This window comes from Mesoplodon mirus (genome assembly GCF_964341445.2).
Source record: "Mesoplodon mirus genome assembly, chromosome: 4".
Lineage (NCBI taxonomy): Eukaryota > Metazoa > Chordata > Mammalia > Artiodactyla > Ziphiidae > Mesoplodon > Mesoplodon mirus.
Window position 1 is genome coordinate 103,663,863 of NC_138979.1, and position 22,731 is coordinate 103,686,593.

Below are 22,731 nucleotides of genomic sequence, written 5' to 3' on the forward strand. Positions count from 1 at the left end.
TAAAAAATAAAATAAAAATAAAAATGACTAAAAGGTAGATATTAAAGATATTGAAGATGGTGTTGGGAGCTGTGTGAATACAAAGTGTGAATCTGTATGCGTGGGTGGGTGTGGGCGGTCAAAAAGCAGGACACGATGGCAACATAGACAACAGTCAACAAAGAGCCTTTATGTGGCCCCGTATCTCATTTATAAAAATGGCACCAAAACATTAACCTGGATGTATCTCCCAGAAGATACCAGAAAACCCCTGCCCACTCCAACTGGTTTAGCATAGCTATAAACTTCCATGCAATAAGACCACTTCCAAGACACTTACCCAGCTGGGTAGGCAACTAAACCCGATCGGGGATCACAGGCAAGTCCTCTGCCTCCAGACACTGTTATTCCAAGCACCTTCTCCAAGGTCACCTGTTGGAGCAAGACAGAGAAGTATTATGTTATGGATGGAGTGGGGCTGGGAAGGAGGAGTTGAAGGTAGCCGGGACCTTCTTCCATGCTGACTGTTTCCTGATGGCCCTGTCTTCTGACTTATCCAGGTCCTGATCTGGCCATAGGCCCCCTGATCACATGGGAAAAAGCCAGTATACATCGCCAGCTTTTAACAGTGATCAAACTGCTAGGCCCATGGAAAAGAAAATGAAATGGTTAAAACTCAGCTCATGGCCACAGAGGGACAAGAACTCTCCCGATCCAGGAAGGCTCCATTTACAAGATAAAGTCTTGGGTCCCCAGACTGGCCTCTTGGGTGTATGAGACTCAGGAGAGGTCACTGATCTTCTTACCCTGGCAGGCATGAAACAAAGGCCACTCTGATCTCCAAGAGCCAGAAGAATGTTAGGTATCAATTAGGTGACTCATAATATCCCTGATCTATGCATTCCATCACACTCTTCCCCTCCATCAGATGTCTGCCAGTTCAAACAGACTCCAAGTCTAGTAGGCAGAGACATGGCTTAATGCTGTGTTTTGCAAAGCACAGAAGCTCAGAGTACTCTAATTATTATTATTAAGCCACAACTCCCACAGAGATGAAAGGGAAACATACGTAAAGTGCTCAGAGATTCTGAGAGGACATGGCCATGGGAGACATTCACCATCACTCTCTTCATCACTGTTGTTACCCCACACTGTCTGCAGGCCCTGGGACACACTGGACTAACCTCAAATTAGCTCCCTGATCTTTCTGCTAGATGATCCCATGTAAGATTCAGACTGCCCTGTAACCTCATCACTCCCTCACCCACTGCTATAAAATGTCTTGCATGTCACTCCTGGTCCAGTTTCCTCTAGCACTGTCTGGACTCCCTGCACTGGCCCTCCTCAGGGATGTCCTCGGTCTTCGCTGGCTCAGACAGAGGGGCTTCTGAATGTAGAATGGCCATGTAAACAGGCTAGAGTGTACTCTGCTAAGAGAGTCTTGGGGGCCTTAAGAGGGCGATGTGAACCAGAAACACTTCAGGGGTGTTCATATCAGTGGCACTGTGGTCTGCTCCTAGTCCAGGCCGGTATCTAGAGAGGGGAAGCCCATAGTCAATTACGGTAGTTTTAGGATCTCTCCTTCTGTCTTACTCTCCCAACTGGAGAATTCCAAGTGCTTCTAGAGGGCCTGTTTAAATTCTTATCTCCAAGGACCATTTTAGTTTGAATTAGGTTGGAAAGAAATGCCCTGAGGTGGCCAGAGACCAAAATAAGTCCCCTGGGGTGTTGTAGTTAAAGCTATTACCCTGGAAGGTCCCCAAGAGTCTTCTGTGCTTCTTGGGGATGTGGACCAGGAATTCCAACATGTGTCTACTCACTGACAGAGGCAGTTTAGTTCCAGGGCACCACACCTACCCACAACCACCTGGCACGCACCAAACTTGCCAGCTACCCTTGGGCCTTTCTGAGGCACTAAACCTAGTGGGGGATAAACTAACTTTAGCCTACTCTATACATTCTTGATATTCTGCCCTAACTTATGCCTCTTTCCGTACTTTTTCTCAGCTTAATGACCCCCTCCCCCTTCTCTGGCACCCAGTCACCTTTCTGAAAGGGCTGAGCACTGCACACTAACTGGAGAGCACAAAGTAACCCTGGAGAAGTCCGGGAGATACTCAGTTCAGGGCACCACACCCTATCCTGGCACTGTGCCTCTGGCTATCCCCGAGGGAGGGGTACTCAGGAACATTCCTGCTGCACCAACTGCCTACTGCAGAGAAGAGAGAAAGAGGAGCCCGAGGCCAACATTACCCACATAGATGAGAAAGGTCACCAAAGCAAGCACTGAGCTAAAAGGCCAACTCAACTTCTGTTCTCTTCAAGCTAATCTGATTTCAGGCAAATCCTTTGGATTCATATTTGCATCAATCCCTCCCTTATGCTTCAGCTTTGGTCCCAAAGAATCAGATCAGTCTGTGGGTTCTCAGTTTGCCTTCTCTCTGACAGGAATTTGGGTAGGTGTTTTGTGGGTAGATGATCCAGTTCCACGGAGAATTAATTCTGGACCTAGCTTGGAGTTTTCGACAGCAATCTAAAGCAGGAAGGAGATGTGAGTTACTCAGACCCGAAAGATCAGTGTTTATCAAACGTTTTTGACCACAACCCATCGTAAGAGACACATTTTATATCTTGATCCAGTATAAACATACATGCTCATAAAACTGAAATAAAAGTTTCACAGAAAAATACTTACTCTCATTGCATGAGATAAACTCCAATTTCTATTATATTCTATTTCATTAAAAAAATAATTCTGGTCATGGCCCACTTTATTGATTTCGTGACCTACAAGTGGACTGGAAGCTGCAGTTTGAGAAACCCTGCTAAGGACCATCTCTCCCCGCTGGGCATGGGATTCATCTCTGGTCCCTGGCATCTTTGTGTCTGTCACTTTCCTCCTAGGACTCTCCACAGTGGAGCAGACATCCGGGCTAGGAAACCCCACAGACAGGAGTTTGCCTGGGCTCAAAACTTGGATGATTTTCAAAGGATTACGGTTTTTGGCTTCCTCTGGATTTCTGAGCAGCTATCCAAGGGAAAAAAAGGCAGTTTCCTTTGACTCTGTGGAGGGGGAAGAGCAGGGGAAAAACATTCAGGGGCATCAGCTGGGTTTTATTTTGTGTTCTAACTCAAACCAGCTTCCTATTTGCAGGGAGGTTTGGGGCTGAGCTCCACTTTCAAAGGATCTGAGAGTCCAGAGCTCCTGCAAGGCCTTCAATGTCTAGGCTTGTCCTGCAAGGCTGCTGCACGATGGACTTTATAAACTGACTCTCTCCCTTTCATAACCCTCTCCATATTACTTCTTTCCAAAAAGGTGGTACTGCTTCCATCTACCCTAAGAAATGGAGACAAACCTGGACACCCCCTTGCAAACCCGCCCCGGGCTAAAAGTGCCCAAGTTCAAGTAGCTGTGTGCCGCAGCTGGCTCACGCTGGCTCAGGAGAGCTGACTGTGCACCTCTTTTCCCAGCTCCACATTCAATGAGAGCACATTGGTAGCTTGAAATCACCATGGCGGGAGCACTTACGCCATGAAATCAGACAACGCTACAAATCAGGGCCCTTCCTCCCCCTCAGAGAGCATGTAAACATTTACCAATGCACCGCTAAGCTCAAGCAACTTTTCTCTCTCCCTCGGACTATGGCTGTAACTCCCATGTGTTCCCTCTGCTTCAGGCCTTGCTTCCTATAATAGACTTTTCTTTTTCTCAACATGGCAGGCCACAGTGATTCTTTCAAGAAATATAGGAGATCATGTCATTATGCTGCTCAAAAGTCTCCAACGGCTCCCCATCCAGATTCTTCACCCCGGTTTAGAAGGCCCTAAGTCACCTGGCCTCTGGCTGCCTCTCTGACCTCGTTTCCTACACTTCTCCCTCACTTACTCCACCTCAACCACCCTGGCGCCTGAAGCACCTCAAGTGGATTCTAGCTTCAGGTCCTCTGCATAGGCTTTTTATTCCTCCCACTAAAACTCCCTTGCCTCAACTACTCACACAGCTAATTCACTCAGGTCTTTGCTCAAAGGTCTTCTCCACAGGGAAGGCTTTCCAGACTGGCTTTACTGCTATCACTCTATACCCAACTTATCCTGCTTTATTTTTCTTCATTGTACTTAGAGTGAGATAGTGACCCAATATTGATTATATCTTTGTCCACATACTTACTGTCCGTCTCCTCTACCAGAATATGAGCTCCTTGAGGGCAAGGCCTAAGTTGTTACCCCTCACTGATGCATCCCTAGCACTTTAAACAGTGCCTGGCACAAAATGGGCACTTGATAAATATTTGATGAATAAATGAATGTCTGGCAGAGGCTTCAGGAACAGTGAAAGGAGAGAGATGGGAAGCACAAGAAAACTGGGGTATTTCAGGCCAGTAAAGTTGCTCTCCACAAAGTATCTAAAACTGGTTGTGTGGGAATTCCCTGACGGCTCCGTGGTTAGGACTCTTAGGTCCAGAGGTTAGGCGTTTTCACTGCCGTGGCCCGGGTTCAATCCCTGGTGAGGGAACTAAGACCCCTCAAGCTATGTGGCCAAAAATAATAATAATAAAATAAAATAAAACTGGTTGTGACAGAAAGACCACGTCCAGATGAGGATAAGCATAAAGGGAGGTTAATGGTACCGGTAACATTTTGTTTCTTAAGCTGACAGTGGGCACACAATGGTTCAGTCTATTATTCCACGTCTTTACTGTATGTCTTAAATATTGCACAGTGAATGTTTAAAAGAGAGAAAAAATATGATCCAGGATGTGGTGTGGGGCTCAGCACCTCATGAGCAACATCCTTCTAAAGTTCACATCCCTGACTTCTCTTTATCCTAAAGCCACTTCGTTGACACTCGTTGACCCAGCAATGTGAGGGGAAGGGGTACAGAGAGCTCAAGAATCTGTGTTTTTATTTGATTTAGGTTTCTCATTAAGAGCTTATAAGGCTGCACGTTTATGATGCTCGACACGCTGCTTCCAGCAGAAGTTTTCAAGGACCACTGCACACATCCCTTCTCCTGACTGCTACGTGTGGCAGCAGGGGACGAGATCGGGCTCCCTCAACCTGGGTCCCTGAGTAACTCTGATGAACAGAGCGCCTGCGCTGACCCACACTGCAACAAAAGGATGAGCAAGAAATAAACTATCTGTTAAGTTATGGAGCTGTTGAGGTGATTTGTTACCACAGCATGACCTAGCCCAGCAATTTTCACACTTTTTGGTCTCTTACACTCTTTGGTTTCTTAACACTTTTAGAATTTATCAAGGACCTCAAAGAGCTTTCGTTTATACAAGTTATGTCTATCAATATTTACTATATTAGAAATTACAATGGAAATACTTAAATAACTTTAATTCATTCAAAACTAATAATAAACCCATTACATGTTAACACTTTTATGAAAAGTAACTCTAGTTTCCAAAACAAAACCAAAAAAATTTAGTGAGAAGAGTGGCACTGTTTAACATTTTCGCAAATCTCTTTAAAGTCTGGCTTAACAGAAAACGGCTGGATTCTCATAACTGCATCTGTATTCAATCTGTTGTGATATGTTATTCTAGGTGAAGATTAAAAAAAAGTTGGCCTCATTTGGATATGTAATTGGAAAAGAGGGGATCGCAGAGATCACCTAAAATGGTTTTGGGGACCCCAGGGATTTTGTGACTACACCTTGGCAACCAATAACCTAGCCCCTCCTGTATACTACAGCATCTCTCTTCATAAGGAAGCAAGCCCACTAGTATGAGAGTTCTGGCCTCAAGCATCATTTGAGGAAAATGAGGCAGGGAAGAGGCCCTATGAGAAAATAGCTGTCCTCAAAGTCAGGGATGGGGCCCCAAGTTCTGACAGGAACTTCAGTTCCAAATCCTCATGGCCCAAATGCCAATGAAATATAGCCCAAAAGACACACCAGGTAAATGATTCTGGCTGGTGAGTTGGGACACAACTGCTACAGGCAGCTGGCAGCCTGATACATCCACAGTTCTAGGAACATCATGCACAATGAAAACTCAGAATTAAGAAGAGGGCACCCACTTTGTACTCTGCAGTGATCTCCTCCACATCTGCAACACAGCCTAGAAGCAGGGAGAATACTCGAGTTGTTACCCAGCCTTTCCTTGGACAGGTGGAGAGTGTTGAGATGGGGGAAAGCCTACACCAACCTGAAAGAGAGTGTCATCTTTCCCCAGAAGCAAGGCTGCAGGAGGGCAGAATTACTACAGACACACTGCAAAGGAAGGCTTGAATACCCACCCCTCCCAACATGCACTAGGCAGGGCAGTACTGTATCCTCCTAAGAGAAAGAAGGAAAGCAAAATCATCCCTCACTGTAATGAGATAAAGGGATAACTTCATAATAGCCTATTCCCAAGAGAGAAGGAAAGAATAAAGCCAACTGTTTAAGAGCTCTTCTGGCTCTCATTAAAGTAGATGGAAAAAACAGGTGGCTCAGAGGCGACAGACGGAACTACTCGTTCATACTAGATAGAACAGTATTTTCCAACACGCAGACTGCAGCCTATTAATGGGATCTGAAATTGATTTAATAAGTTATGAATAACTAAAATAGAACAAAAAATAGATCTCATGGCATGTAGTAATGGTAAGTACTGAACGTGAAACTTTATTTCAGGGGGGTGTGTGTGTGTGTGTGTGTGTACCCTGGGTCACAATGTAAAGTGTATTCCTTACTGTGAGTTGTTCTCAAAAATGTTTGAAAGTCACTGGGATGCTATGGGGGTCCTCAAAATCCATTAGGGAAGATGAATGACATACTACAAAGTAATCCAGTATGTGATGAGGGTCATAAGAAAGATATAAAGTACTCAAAAAGGAGGAAGAGAGATGATTTCTGAACAGGATAAGGAAACGGAAACAATGAAGCTTTCCTGGAAGACTAGATGGAATGTGGCCTGGTCCTTGCAGTGAGGATAGGATTTTGACAGATGGAAATACAGAGAAAGGAATTCTCAGTAGAAGAAGTTGCATGAATGAGTTCGACAGAAGGAAACAACAGAGTAGGTGAGCAACGGTGAAAGCAAGGATCTTTTGTAGGAGACTTAGGTCAGGAGAGGTAGACTATAACCAGACCGGGCAGGGCCTTGATTGCCAAACTAAGTGGGGTCATCTGGAGGCTCTGGGAAGCCACTGAAGGGTTTCGAACCAGGGACACAATCAAAGCTATGTTTGGTGATGATGTATATAAGACACATAGCACAGGCAGGGAGCCCAATTAGGAGGCTATTACAACAGTTCAGGTGAGAGGTAATAAGGATCTAGACCAGCATGAAGATAGAGAGAGTAGAAAAGAAATAATGACAAAGAAAAAAGTGACGAAGCAAATAGAATTGGCAAGACGGGGCACTGTACAACTCTGGAGGAAAAAGAAGACTCAAATTTTGAACTTCAGAGACAGGGAACAAGGAGGTGGTATGAAAAGAAATGCTGCCATGATCAGAAAGAGGACCTGGGTCCGGACAAAGGAGGGAAGGATGGGAACCGATGATGTCGGTTTTAGACATGTTGAATCTAAGGCGCTTCAGGAATATTTAGTAGGAACCACAGAACATTCAACTTAGCAACATACACATGGAATTGATGCTTGGAAGAGAGGTGAGGACCAGAAATAGATAGTTAAGAATTATTCACGGGGGCTTTCCTGGCGGCACAGTGGTTAAGAATCCGCCTGCCAATGCAGGGGACACGGGCTTGAGCCCTGGTCCAGGAAGATCCCACATGCTGCGGAGCAACTGAGCCAGGGCGCCACCACTACTGAGCCTGTACTCTAGAGCCCATGAGCCACAACTACTGAGCCCGTGTGCCACGACTACTAAAGCCCGCACGCCTAGAGCCCGTGCTCTGCAACAAGAGAAGCCGCAGCAATGAGAAGCCCATGCACCACAATGAAGAGCAGCGCCCCCCGCTCTCCGCAACTAGAGAAAAGCCCGAGTGCAGCAAATGAATACCCAACACAGCCAAAAATAAAATAAATAATAAAATAAATAAATTTTTAAAAATCTATGGAAAGAAAAAGAATTATTCACAGAACTTCCTTGGTGGTCCAGTGGTTAAGAATCCATCTTCCAATGCAGGGGACATGGGTTCAATCCCTGGTTGGGGAACTAAGACTCCACATGCCATGGGGCAACTAAGCCTGCGCGCCGCAGCTACTGAGCCTGCGCACCACAACCTGAGAGCCTGTGTGCCGCAACTAGGGAGCCCGCGTGCCACAACTACTGAGCCCACGCACTCTGAAGCCCGCGCGCCACAACTAGAGAGAAGCCTGCGTGCCACAGTGAAAGATCCTGTGTGCCGCAACAAGACGTGATGCAGCCAAAACAGTAATAATAATAAAAATAAATAAAATATTTTTTTAAAAAAAGAATTATTCACAACATGGAGGTGAAAACCACCACTGAAAGTACAATGAGGCAGGAGAAGACAGAGGGAAGAGAGAGTGAGTCTGAGGACAGAAATGGGGTTGTAGCTATTTTTAGAATATGGAGAAGATGAGGGCTCAAGGCAGTTAGAAAGGGAGAAGGAGAACCAGGAAGCCAGTGAAGCGGAGAGTTCCCAGAAGGATGGGGTAGTCAATGTAAGTGCTAAAAAGAAGTGAAGAAGCAAGAAATGGACTCTCCAGAGTCCAAAGCCATCTGCAACATAGCACAGGGTCCCCAGCAGTCCCAACCCCCTAAACACATGATCTCAGTAACTCTAAGCAAGGCCTTCTAAACTCTTCTGGTATCTCTCTCTCCAGTCCCTAGACCTGAGCAGCCCACAAGCTAGAGGAGAGGCACCAGCCAATGAGAGATCCAGTGTGTGGAGCCAACACACACATAAGACAACAGCACTGCTAGAGAAGGGTTTCTCGCTGAGCCCACAGCGTACGCGACTCGAATCTGTTCTTGCTTTCTTAGTGCGAGGGACTACTACAGGGAGTCTGCAGTGGCGAGAAAGCAGCTGCTCCCTCGAGAGAGAAAACTAAGGGGCCAGAGCCACAAAAGGCCAAGGGTCATCTAGGATTCAGCTGATCTCAAACTGGTAAAGAAACCCCAGCAACTGGGAGGAAGCCAATCTCTGTTTTGGTTGCCATGTTTTGTTGCCACCCATTTCCTTCTTCCCCCTTCTCCCCTTCTCTACTTCTTAACCCCACTCAATACAAGTTATAAATACCCGAGTTGTAAGTCATTCCAGCCAAACTATGGGCTTGCTATTTCTATAAACAAGCATGTCACAGAACTGTCCGAGGCAGAGCCCTCTCTGCCTTTCCCTCCCTTCCTGCAGGTTAAGAATAACTATGCCTGTCTCTTGCCCACACACTACACTCTAATCTCACAAAGCAGATTCTCCACCAGATTCTGAGAACTGCCACTTATGCAAAAGCCACAGAGGAAGCCAAGGCCAGGAGGCTTTGTGCAGAGACTTAGCCAGCTGGGCAGAGACCCAGTGATCAGCCCTGGGAGGGGGGAGGGGGAAGCGGGTATCATGCCCAAGCTCACTCACTCCTGCTCCTTCAGAGACCAAAGTGCCATCTGGTCAGAGGCAGGAAGAGACACAATGGCCACTCCAAAACTGTAGAACAGACCTTGCCTCTCTACTCTGCTCCTGGTTTCCGTGGCTGATTTATGGTTCTACTTTCTATACCATGAAGTCTCCCAGAAAAAATTAACTTCCAGTATGACAGAAAAACCAAGTTCTCTCACTAGAGATCAAGATTTGTTGGAGTTGAGCCAATTCTGCTGTGCTGAGATTAAAATAGCCTTAGCTTCTAAGGAAGGTGAGTCTGCCACTGCTTGGGAAGAGGTGACCTTAGAGATCCTTTAGCATAAGCCCCTGGAGACTAGAGAACAGAGGTTCCCAATTCCGGCTGATCAACAGCATTACTCAGAGGGCTTAACAAGTTTTTTTTTTTTTTTCAGATAGCAGTCCCTACCCTATACCCATCCCCTGCCTCTGCAAGATTCTTGATCAACAGCTATGGAGCAGGCTTCAGGAATCTGCATATTAAAGCTCTCCAGGTGGTTCTAGTGATTAATCAGGTGGGGAACTATTCAATTAAAGCATTTTGCCTTTTTATTTCCAAATTTCAACCCCTCCTGGGACTAGGGAGAAAACAATGTTCTGAGTATTCTTACAAGAATACCCACACCCATGGGCTGCAAAAGGTCTTGGGCAGAGAGAGGACCTACAGCCATAATAGATACTATTTATTGAATGTGTACTCTGCGCCAAGAACTGTGCTAAACGCTTTGTAAGACCATCTCATTGAATACTCTTGACAACTTTATGAAGGACTAGTATTATTTCCATTTTAGTTATGACGGAGTCAAGTAAGTAGTCAGTGGAAGAACCAGGATTCAAACCTAAGTCTGTCTGGTTCCAGAAACCATGGTGACCAAGGAGGGAGTTCAGGCTCTCCAAAACCACCAAGAATGTTGCAGTTTCTGAAAGAGCACACAGGGAAGTCACCATGCCATCATGGAGGCATCAGGGACAGGTCTGAGAACCAAGGTAGAAGGCAAAGGGCACAGGATGAAGAAGAGGGGCAACAGGGTCCTCTCCTCCTAGCGTTAATGTATTTTAAAAAGTAGCAAGTCTTATCAGTAGCTTAAATAGGTCTAAAAATGCATTCTGACCTCTCCTCACAGAGATGGTTGCAGAGAAAGAGTAACAGAGGGTCTTCCAATGTCAGAGTACCCCACCTGGTCAGAGCATGCTCACGTCCAACTGGCATTAGAACCTACAGTCAACACAGACAGCTGACACCCATTTCCAAGGCAACTAAAACTACAGTGTTAGAAGCAGGGGATTATGATTTCATGTGCAGATGGAGGAAGAGGTAAGGATGGCATCAGACCTCAAACCAGTAGGGAACAAATGAGAAGCCTCTAGCCAAAGGACTCAATTATAATACAGCCAACAGCGGGCACCCAAGTCCAAACAGCAGCTTGAATAACACAGTGCCTGGTATAGAGCAGGTACTCCTACCCTCCCTTTCTCTTCCGGTTATCAGAAACGCAAGGATAGGAGACATCTCAATTTAAGCAACCAGAATAGAGGAAAAAAAATTTTTTTTCCTCTTTAAGGTCAGTCCTTGGTATACCAAGACCAGAACCACAAAGCTTTATGACCTAAAAATCTGATCATCAAGAAAGGTCTAATTCTTCCTCATTCACCACCTCTACATGCCTGAGTTTTCTTAGCTTAATCTCTTGGTTTCCAAACTTTGTAACCAGGGAGAATACTAACTGTTCCTTATCTGGACTAAGTGTGCAAAGTGAATGTGTGTTCTGGGACAAGGGGAGTGGACAGGACTCTCAGTGTCCCTGCAATCATGCCAACTTGTTCCATGAGACTCTCCTAGAAGTAGGAAGGTCTCTTCAGTGTGTTATTCTCTATAAAATTCTCATTTCCTTTCCATTCCTAACGCCAACACCCTGGGTGAGGCCTTCGGCACCATATTCCTGGATACAGCAATGGCTTTCTAATCAAGCTCCTTACTGTAGACACTGCCCTCCCCTCCCCAACCCATTAGAATAATCTTTCCATAGTACAGCTATGATCATGTCCCTCACCTGCTCAAAAACTTTCAACGGCTCCTTAATGCCAACTAAATAAATTATAAATGTCTTAGCCTAGCATCCACCTGTCAATGGGCCCTATCGTTCTTCTAGTTCTATTTCCTTCTACTCACCATATGAATGATGTGCTTTTGTCAATCTGGATTATTCATTATTCTGGAAAGGAGCTCTGGGGCTTTTGTTTATATTCTTCTGCCTGGAATGCCCTTCCCTTCCACCATCCCATACTGAAACCCTACCCTTCCTTCAAGAACCAGCTCAAATATCACATCCCCTATGATTCTTTCTGTGATCAACCTGGCCAGAAGTGACTCCTCCCTCCTTGGAATTCTTACAGCAGCACTTAATTTTCATCATTCACATGGCACGTGTTACTTAGTACCTTGTACAGAAGTTCTTTAAGGATCTGTCTTATCTCTCCTGCTACTCTATAATCTCCTGTAAAGCAGAGGCTGTATCTCATACAACTCTATGCTTATAGCACAACACACAATGTTTAATATAGTATATTTGTTGAATCCATTTTTAATACTTTAAAAATACTTGTGAATATTCTTTGGTGCATCTTACTTAGTAAATTCTTTAACCTCCTAGAGAATTCTCCATCTATCATAGCCAAACCTAGAAGCTGGAGAAGGAAGCAGGAAGCAGGATTCTGATGCCTTTCCAGAAAGACTGGGGAAGGTCTGAATGGAATAATCCATGTGCCTTGCATGATTACAAACCAAACAGTTTTACCCCTGGCTTTAGTAAATACATGCATGGCATGGCTCTTCATAAATCTGACTTAAATTATAATTAACGAGTAAGTCCAAAAAGATTGAGATAATTTTTGTTTAATAAAAGTAACAATACTATTATTTAAAAAGAGCTTTACCGGTCCTTTTTAATCAGAAATGAATGGAGCTATAAGTAGTTATTCTGGATGTTAGAATTATGAATGACCTGTTTTCTTCTTTATGTTTCTCTATATGGTGTAAAAAAATCTTTTCAGAAAGCACATGTACTTCAGAAAGTATAAAAAGACATTTTATTTACCAAAGCTAACCAAGGAAATATTTTTGAGTATCAGAAATGAATTATCTTGGGACTTCCCTGGTGGTCCAGTGGCTAAGACTCCACGCTCCCAATGCAGGGGGCCCAGGTTCGATCTCTGGTCGGGGAGCTAGAATCCCACATACATGCCGCAACTAAAGATTCCTCATGCCGCAACTAAAGAGCCCGCATGCAGCAACGAAGATCTCACATGCCGCAATTAAGACCTGGCACAGCCTAAATAAATAAATATTTTTTTAAAAAAAGAAATGAATTATTTCAAATTCAAGAAGTTAATGATGAATTTGTGAGAAAATATTTTTATGTCCTATTATTACTAAAAAAACAAAGTTTATTATACCAGATATATTTTCCAACATTTGTACATAACTTCTTTAATAAAATGAGTATACAGATTTTTAAATTTAAACATTTTAGATTTAAATATGAAATACACATGTTTAAATTGGAGAGACTTTTATCTTTACTGTTTTTTTTCTACTTACAAAAATAACACACACTCATTGTAAAAAATTCCAACATTACAGAAATATAGAAATGTAGATAGTGAATGTCCACCATAATCTACTATCCCTCCCTGAGGTAACCAATTTTAACAACAGTTTGGTATTTATAGCCTCACAATTTTTTCTATGCATATACTAACATACATGTTTTAACAAAATATAAATAATCATTAACATAAAAACTGTTATATAGTTTGCTTTTTGTCACTTAATAGATCTTGTATACCCTCTCATATCAGTATATATAGATTGAACTCATTCTTTTCAACAAGTATAAGGTATTTCATTTATGGATGTACACCAATCTCCTATTGATGGTTACTTGGATTACTTCAAAGATTTCACTACTGTGAATAACGCTCCCCAACAACAGAAAAATTCAGTTATATACACTTTTGTGTGGTGTAAGTGTTTGCATAGAATAAAATCCCATAATTATAACTGTTAAATCAAAAGATATGAATATGTAAATTTTTCTTCTAATGGATATCACCAAGTTGTCCTCTAAAAAAGGTTAGATCAATGTCTGCTTTCACCAACAGCAGAAGGGTATGAGTGCACTTGTTTCCCCACATCTTCATATATTTTCTTTAAGCAAAAATTATTTAAATAGAATATTTCACTCTCATCCCAACATTAGAAACGTAAAACAATGGGTCATAAAATTAATGCGTTTTCACTCTGCCTTTAAATTCTTAGTCTGAAAGGATGCAGTAAGACTAATTCACTTCCCAAATTATTTCCCAGTATAAATGAATTAGCCCCAAAAGAAGAAAAAAGTTATATTTATTTCTACAGAAGCTACTGCTGTTAAAAAGCATTCTTACTGGGCTTCCCTGGTGGCGCAGTGATTGAAAGTCCGCCTGCCGATGCAAAGGACATGGGTTCGTGCCCAGGTCCGGGAAGATCCCACATGTGGTGGGGCGGCTGGGCCCGTGAGCCATGGCCGCTGAGCCTGCGCGTCTGGAGCCTGTGCTCCGCAACGGGAGAGGCCACAACAGTGAGAGGCCCGTGTACCGCAAAAAAAAAAAAAAAAAAAAAAAAAGCATCCTTACTACTCCAGTGATTTCCAATCAGACACAGTAAATTAGGGCTCCCCCCACTCCTGGTTCACTAGCTTGCCTTTTTTAATTCCCCAAAATCATATCCATAGCCCTGAAATAAATTACACAGTAGTTAGTATCAAAAAGAATATTTGCTAAACCTTTCTTTTGGTCAGTAGTTAAAGTATAGTTGATACAAGTTAATATTGGCAAGAAAAAGGGGCTGAAGATAGGTCACAATAAAAAGCTGCACAGGGAGGATGATTCAGTGTTGGAACAGAAGAGGTTGAACCTGCAAAAGAGGACTTCTCACAAATGGAAACTTGAAGGAATAAAATCTTGCCAGCAAATTAGAAGAAAATTCCTGGATATTCTAGAAATATGTGGACCCTGATAATATTAGCAACCCCTTAATAGCTGTAAACTTATTTAGATCTTACAATGTGCTTTCACATTCATTAAATCTCACTGAATCCTCACAACAGCCCTAGGAGAAAGCCATCACACACACACACACACACACACGCACACACACAATCATCATGGCTACTTAAAGTATGGCCCAAGGAAGAGTAGCATGGGCATCACTTGGGAGCCTGGTAGTAATGCAGAGTCTCGGGGTGAGGCTGAATCTCAATCTGCATTTTAACAGGGCCTCTTGCCCCCACCCACTAATCTGTCTACACCTCAACTCAGAGAAGCCCTGTTCACCAGCCAACTATGAGGGAAAGTCTCTACCACAGCTGCTGTGGAGGCCTCAAAAGGGAGACCAAAGCAGCCTGGGGAAGGAAGGACAGCATAAGGAGAAAGGGCATGTTCAGAAAAGTCAGCAGCAGGTTATTATGTCATACGAAAACCATCATGGTGTACAAAGATACTGTGCTTTCCCAAATAGAAGCTGACCAATAGTGTCAGGGTACCAGAGGCAAGCCTGCAGCCTGTCCATTGCATGTTTAGTCCTGACAAGCAGCTGCTTGCTTTTCTCTAGGCAGTAGCTGAATGGTGGCAAGAGTCAAGATTTCTGAGCATGCTCCGAGCTCCTCCCCCATGATCACAAACTAGCTTGGGGCTTCCTCTCCTCAGGACTAACTGGGGCAGCTGCAGGAAAGCACGCATTAAGATCCCATGCTTTTGCAACCATAATGTTATCACTGTTGCCTATTTGAGGAAATAAATCAAAATAATACAAGTTTGAGATCAGGTGAGGCAAGGCACTTGCTCAAGGAACTTAGCAACCCCAGAGCCCACCCAGCCAAACAGACTCAGGTGGGCAGATGACCTCATTTTCATGTTCACTGAGCCCCAACTGTCATCATCCAGGTCAGCCCTGGCACAGGGTATTTTAGATCCAGCTTCTTTCACAGAAAACAGGCATCTCAACTCAGCGACTCTCCACAGCTTCAAAGATAAGGTCAGTTGTGTGTAGGGACAGCCACAGAGGTAACAGAGGTGGAGAATGGGGATGAAGAAGGAGAGATTTGGGGGAGGTGGCACTAACAAGCAGTCAGGAGTGTGAGCTACACAATCAACCGCCAACTAAGAGCAGAACAGTTTAAAGCCTCATGATACCCACACACAAAAACAACCGAGGCATCTGTTGGTCTCCACTTCACTCCCCCACCTCACTCCAACCCCAAGAGAGAAGCAGCAACTGCTTGTGGCTTATGGTCATCTGGAACCACACAGCTGTGCCCTGTCAACTTGACATTCACGTACCTACAGAACCACGAGCTGTACAGTTCCTAACGGTACCACAGAATGAGAAGCTGGGATACAGTTCACGAAACTGGAGTTGGGAGTGGGAAGAGGAGCAAGGATGCAAGGGACAAGGTTTACTGCATGATGGTTCTAAAATAACATTCTAAGAAGTTCATTAAATTAACTTTTATGGGGAATGTTGGGGGAAAAGTATATTTTTTAAGGTACTGCCCTTTTCCAAGCTGATCGCAGACGTGACTCTTGGCTATCGCAATACTGGGCATACTTCTGTGCTCAGTGTCATGTTTTGCACATGAAGACTCCCTGGGAGGAGTACAGGTTAAAGATTAAGAGCAGGCTTTGGAGTTAAGATAGCCAAGATTTGAATCCCAGCTCAGTCATCTACTGGCTATATAACCACCTCTCTGAGCATCAGTTTCCTCATTTACGAAATGGGGATAGTAATAGTACTTACAGGAGGGTGGTGTGAAACTTAAATGAGATAATATACGTACATGCTTAAGCACAGTACACAGCAAAAAACTCAATAAATGTTAGCCATTATTACCACTACAAATATTATTATTTCTAGTATTATTATTGTAAGGTAAAGACAGGAAGCACTGACAACAAAGGCTGGAAAGGGGTGGTTCCAATAAGCATACTACTTGGAAATGTTGAATAGCACAAATCTATAATGGATAGAGAAGAAGAAACTTGAAAAGAACAAGTAGTCAAGATCAAGTCCTTGAGTATTTTAATTCTTAACAATAAAATCATCTTAATTACATGAGACAAAAGTCTCATCTCACCTTAATGACACCGTTAGCACCACATCCTTCAGAAACTTGGCAGAGTTCTATTTCTTGACTTGGGTGGTGGTTACGTGAGCAATCGTTTTATAATTATTCACAATACAAGGTTATATTATTATATTTCATAAACTTTTCAATGTCTGTTATATTTCACAATTTGTTTACGTTTCATTTTTAAGTGCAAGCACCTTTAATGGGTCAGCTGAACTCACAGGGAAATGACCAGAAGCACCACTAAAGGAACAAAGAAAGCAAAGACAGAGGAGAGGTATGACGGGAAGTCAGAAACTTACTGAGCTCAGCACAAGTGAGAAGCAATGTTCAAACCCAGAAGAACCTGAGGAACTCCTTCTCAGGATTCCTCCAAAAGAGAATGTGACAAAGTGGGGAAAAAAACCAAAATAAAACAGCCACGTGGTCTCACAAAGTGTTGTTCCAAGATCCCTCACTACATTCAAATCTCAACTAAGAATGAAGGGGCAGGGAAGGGAAAGTATCTTTAGCTCCATTCCAGGTTTAGGGGGGAAGATAAAGTGTATAAATTTAAAAATCTAACCTAAAAAGAGATTGTTTTTTTTTTTTTTTTTTTTTTTTTTTTTTTGCGGTATGCGGGCCTCTCACTGTTGTGGCCTCCCCCGCTGCGGAGCACAGGCTCCGGATGCGCAGGCACAGCGGCCATGGCTCACGGGCCCAGCCGCTCCGCGGCATATGGGACCCTCCCAGACCGGGGCACGAACCCGTATCCCCTGCATCGGCAGGCGGACTCTCAACCACTGCGCCACCAGGGAGGCCCAAGAGATTGTTTTATAGACTAGGGAAACAACACACAGAGCATTACAAACATTCTCTGTGATAAAATGAGAGAGGGTGGAATTCACTCCCTAGAAGTCTAAGAGGAGATATCCATAATATGAACTCATTCTTCTGTAAGCGTCCTTCAAAACCAGAGGAAAATGCTGTGGCCAATTAAGAAGCACTGTGAACTTGCTGATACAACAGTTAGGAGGAAGGAAACCAAGATTTGGAAAATCTGAACAACCAAAAATACCAACCCTAAAGATCTACACTGCCCAATCTGTCTGCCACACTCACTTTATTTCTTGCCCTCCCCCTACCCCCCATTTTTTAAAAAGAGGTAACAGAAGTTAAACTAAAATCCACAATGTGGATTTGATTCAGTAAACTTCCAAACAGATGGGCAGCTCTCACTCCACACCTCTACTGAGAACTGATGTGAAAGAAAGCTGACAGAAACCTGGCCCTGTCCTGCATTAAACAACAGAGCCCAGAGGAGAGGCTTAGCTTGTAGCAGTGGGAATGTGATTCATAATATAACAAATCCTACTGAAAACACTGTAGCTTTTTTTCCCTACCAACAGGGCAGTCTGGACATGAAGTAAAAACCAACAGATACTCTGAGAACAACAGTGGGACAGACCATGTTCCCAGAGAAGCTTAGTTTGAATAAACATAGTCCCAAATTTCAAGCCCTAGACTGTTTTCCAAACAAAGAGGCAGTGATAACAGCCACAAGTCCAACTTGAGACTCAGGGGGTTGACAGAGAGGTTATAGAGGTCAGGCTGAAGCCTCGTTTCTATGAATGTTTTTTCATTAGTCAAGAAATGAAAACACACAGATAACAAACAGAAGAGAGAAGTGAAGTCAGAGAAATACCAATGGCCCCAAAGACAGTCAAAATACTAGCAAGAAAGAAGACAGTGACTCAAACAGATCCAACAGGGGAAACTTGCCCTAAATTACAAGCTGAGAGAGGGAAAAGAAACTTGGAAAGCAGCAGTCCTGTTAGACTCCGAAATAAGTGAGGCCAAATAGATGAGGGCAGGCTTTGCAAGACAACTTAAAGCCTGAAGAGGCTGGGCTATTTTAGACAGCAAAGCAAGAGGTGTTGGGCTGCAGAGAGAAGAATCCTCTCTCTCCAGTGAGACTTACTTTGAAGGCTGAGGGCAGCTGCAGGCACCGGAAGGAAAAGGAAATGGAGATCAAAGGAACAAGACCAGAACACCTCACACTTTTCCCTGTACACCACCTGTTCTGAGGAGCTCAAGACACTTCACAAGCCTTAACTGAAGACTACATCATAGACAGAAAACTCAACAAGAACTTGCCCAAGTTCACTCACAAAGACAGGTGAGGGGCAGGGCTGCTGGCCACAGAGGCCTCTACTCTCGGTCATCTATTCTAGGTGGGGAGCCCAGAGAGTATGTTTTGAACACTAAAAACTCTTGGTTGCTATGAGTCCCAAGGGCAGTGGGTAGTGGAATGGTGACAAAAAAAACTGGCTAGGACTCAGGGATATTATCATAAAGTTTTCCTATTTCTGCCCCCAAGGGAAATTTCTGCTGATCTAAGTAAGGCAATGACCAGCTCCTTACATCTTACCCTACAACAGGGCAATTCTCTCAGATCTATCCCTGATACAGCAGTTTAACAGAGCAATCAGTCCAGAAGATACAATGGAGATTAAAAAAACTACTCAAGGAGAAGAGTATACTTACTGGGCTAGCTTTATATATTCTCAAGAAGCCTCAGTGAGGACTTGGGTATGAAGCCAACAGATTTCAAGGTGGGCTGAAACCAGCAGTGGGCTTCTGGTGGAACTTAATATATACAAAACTAAAAAACTCTACCCCCAGAGGTTCTGATTCCATATAGATAGGATGGGGCCCAGGAATGCGTATTTTTTTGAAAGCTGCACAGGTATTCTCATGTCTTACTGCCCTCCTGACCTCTCCCCCAAGTTGAGCGCCATCAAGCTAGAGCCAGCCAGTGATCCATAAATGCTTTGAAAAAAGGAATTCCATGGTGGCGCACTGGTTAAGAATCTGCCTGCCAATGCAGGGGACACAGGTTCGAGCCCTGGTCCGGGAAGATCCCACATGCAGCAGAGCAAATAAGCCCACGCGCCACGACTACTGAGCCTGCGCTCTAGAGCCCGCGAGCCACAATGCCTAGAGCCCGTGCTCCACAACACAAGAAGCCACTGTGATGAGAAACCCGTGCACCGAAGAGTAGCCCCGGCTCGCCACAGCTAGAGAAAGCCCACCCGCAGCAACGAAGACCCAACACAGCCAAAAATAAATAAGTATATAAATAAATTTATATTAAAAAAATGAATATGACTCCTCACTGCCAAATAGGCATAATAAAGAGTCTCAGTACTAATACCTGGGCTCAAACACTAATCCAGTTTTTTCTTCCCTATGAAACTCACCTACACGAATTCTTCTTACAGCCACATACTAAAAGGCTCAAAGCACTACCATACAATCAGGCCGGAGAAACACTGGGGGAAGAAATGGTGGGGGGGGGGGAGGATATGAATTAGACTTATATTCATAAAAACTGAGAACTAGAAGAAAGTTGCAGTCACCTTGTCCATTGTTTCCAAAGGGACAATATATAACTCGGATTGTATTAATGGCTATTAATAAGAAAGAAGATTTCAAAACCTCCCTCACTCACTTTTTCAAAACCTAACAACCCTCCAGCACAGGCAATCCTTTTGTCTCCCTAAATTTAAATCTTGCCTGCTTGGCTTCAGTCCATTTCTGTCCTTTGTTAAAATGAAAAACAACCCAGCTCCTTCCACATAAAAATCTTTCAGAAACTTTAAGAAAAGAGGGGGAGGGTTAGCCACCAAGAGCACACACATTTGCTTCTTAAGGAAAACACAGTTCAACTGAGATGAGAGAAAGAACTGACAATTGCACAGGATTTGAAGTTGAAGAGTGTTTACAACTGATAACTTTGAGTTACACTTCATCAAGACTCAGCAGATCTGGCAGAAAACCTCAAATTACTCTTTTCCAATTCTGTTACACTGCAGAGACTTCCTTCCCTCCCTTACAGAAAGTTTAATACAAACCTCAGCTCTCATCTACTCTCTCTAATAACTTAAATCCCCATCTCTACTGGCTCTCACTTTGGCTTTTAACCATATTTTAACCATATTTTTAACTAGGTCTCTCCTGAATTAAAAAGCCTTTAATGAGCACTACTTTCCTTTCTCTCTAATGCCCTTCACACCTAAATAGGCTACATCTCTATTTCTTTTTTTCACATTTTATTCTTCCTAATTTTGATTTCTCTTCTAAAGAGGTCACAAACTCCTCCCTATCATTTTTGCTATTCTTCTGGAATTTCAAGGTTATCCCCACTATATTTGACATCTTTAAATTGTTCTCATTCATTTATTCATTTAGTATTTAGTGCATTCCTTACACTGTATTACACAGTGTGATGTAAAGGAAATAAAGAACATGGCCCTGACCTTAGGAAATGAAGACATACATAAAAGAACAATTAGAGATTGGTTCCAAGGTAGTAGGGCTAGTCAGAGAAGGCCCTGTGGCTCCAGTAAATATAGAGTTGGATCTAAAAATAAGTGGAGAATTTGGTGAAAAGCCTACTTTAGACAGCAGGAACAGTTATGATTCAAAGCAGCAGGCCATATGAGGGAAGAGCTGCAGAAAGGCCCTCTGTCGCTCCCTTCTTTGTCCCCACCCCACACAAAAGGCACATGTGTTTTGGTCTTCAAATTTTGTTTCAGAGTTATTTATCCATGAAGCACAAACTCTCTGACTGTTACCACAGCTACCACATATTAGAGCAGCTCACAAAGCCTTGTACACCAGGTCTTAATGTTAGTTACCACAAGGCAGGCTTTTAGAATCATCTCAGGTAGAGTCTTCTGTAAGGAGTGTGGGGAGACAGGCATCTGCAAGGTCCGAGGCACACAAAGGCAGCTACTACTTTGGGTGCTAAAGATATGCACCAGCACTCTTGCTCTGTCAGACTGTTCAAGAGTCATTCAACTTCAGCTAAGTATTTCCTTCATTCACAGCTCTAGGACAAACAAAGCCATTTAAAGCAGTCTGAAGCACTGAATTCCTATTTGAAGCAGGGGTGTTTAATGGTGATGCCAAGGATTCCCTTTTTCACGGTTTTCCTTGAGAGCTTCTCCTCTTCTCTTGCCTCAGGACTCACAGTTCAAGCATCCCTTTCTCTGTGAAGTTTTTTTCTAATGCCCCTAAGCTGATTTAGTTTCCCTCCCCTGTGCTGCCATTAACACCTTTATACATACTTCTAGGACAGCATTTACCACACCATGTTGTAATTACTTGTTTACATGTCTGACGAGCCCCAAGCTCTTTGATGGCAAGGATATAAGGTTTTATTCATGGCTGATTCTACACATAATAGGCACACAACAAACGTTTGTAGAATGCATTAATGATGAACGACATGGTAAATTTTAAAGAATGGTAACCGTACAATCCAGATTCCAGACCAAAATTACAATAAGTATTAATACTGAAGACTAAACTCCCATCATACATTTCTATTACGTATACCATTCTTGTTCAGAAAAAGAGGCCAAAGACACACGAAGATGGCTCTAATAGTGCTGGTCGCTGCCAAGTTACCAGCCAGGAATATGAGAGCTTACAGTACTAAGAATGATCCAACGCAACAAATGAGTGAACGGAGCCAAATCTAAGACAGTGTCTATGTTTCAGGCTCATTCTCCTGCCTCTGGAGACTAAGAACCATGATTAATGAGAGCCCTCGGAAAAGTCACTATCTCCACAGCCATGGAACCTTGTGCCCCATCTTGATTCCTGTTGAATGAAACATACAGCAAAGGTGTTCACCTTCTGACCAAATCCACGTAAGGTTTTGCTAAGGGACAGGGATCTGAGTTAAGTCCTCCCAGAACTCTGCCATACTGTACCTTAGCATTCTAAATCACTCCGCATTGGGTTCACTCCTCTCTGAAGAGATACAAGCAAGGCAACAAAATGCTGCTGTCTCAAATGCCTCTCCCTGTAGCAACCCTGCACTACACAAGGCTACTGTGTTTACAGGCTGCTTATAAGACACAGAAGCCTAATCGGATCCTGTGGGAACAAGGCCCCAGGTTCCCTCAGGGATTAAATAAATTAGTCTACTTTTGTATTCCCAAACTTGTGGAGCTCTACAAAGTTGAAGAAAGCATAAACATCTACACCCAGACATGGGAGAGGATGGAAAGGG

The 22,731-nt window shown here is 43.5% G+C and overlaps 1 protein-coding gene across 2 annotated transcripts in view; it reads right to left on the reverse strand.

Moving 5' to 3' along the window:
* The window catches only part of MAPKBP1 (mitogen-activated protein kinase binding protein 1), a 51,754-nt gene that overhangs the window by 27,502 nt on the left and 1,521 nt on the right, over positions 1 to 22,731 (reverse strand). For both annotated transcript variants that reach the window (XM_082618415.1, XM_082618414.1), the window contains exon 3: positions 320 to 411. In XM_082618415.1, coding sequence (XP_082474541.1) covers positions 320 to 411 — 92 coding nt within the window. The remainder of the gene's footprint in view (positions 1 to 319; positions 412 to 22,731) is intronic.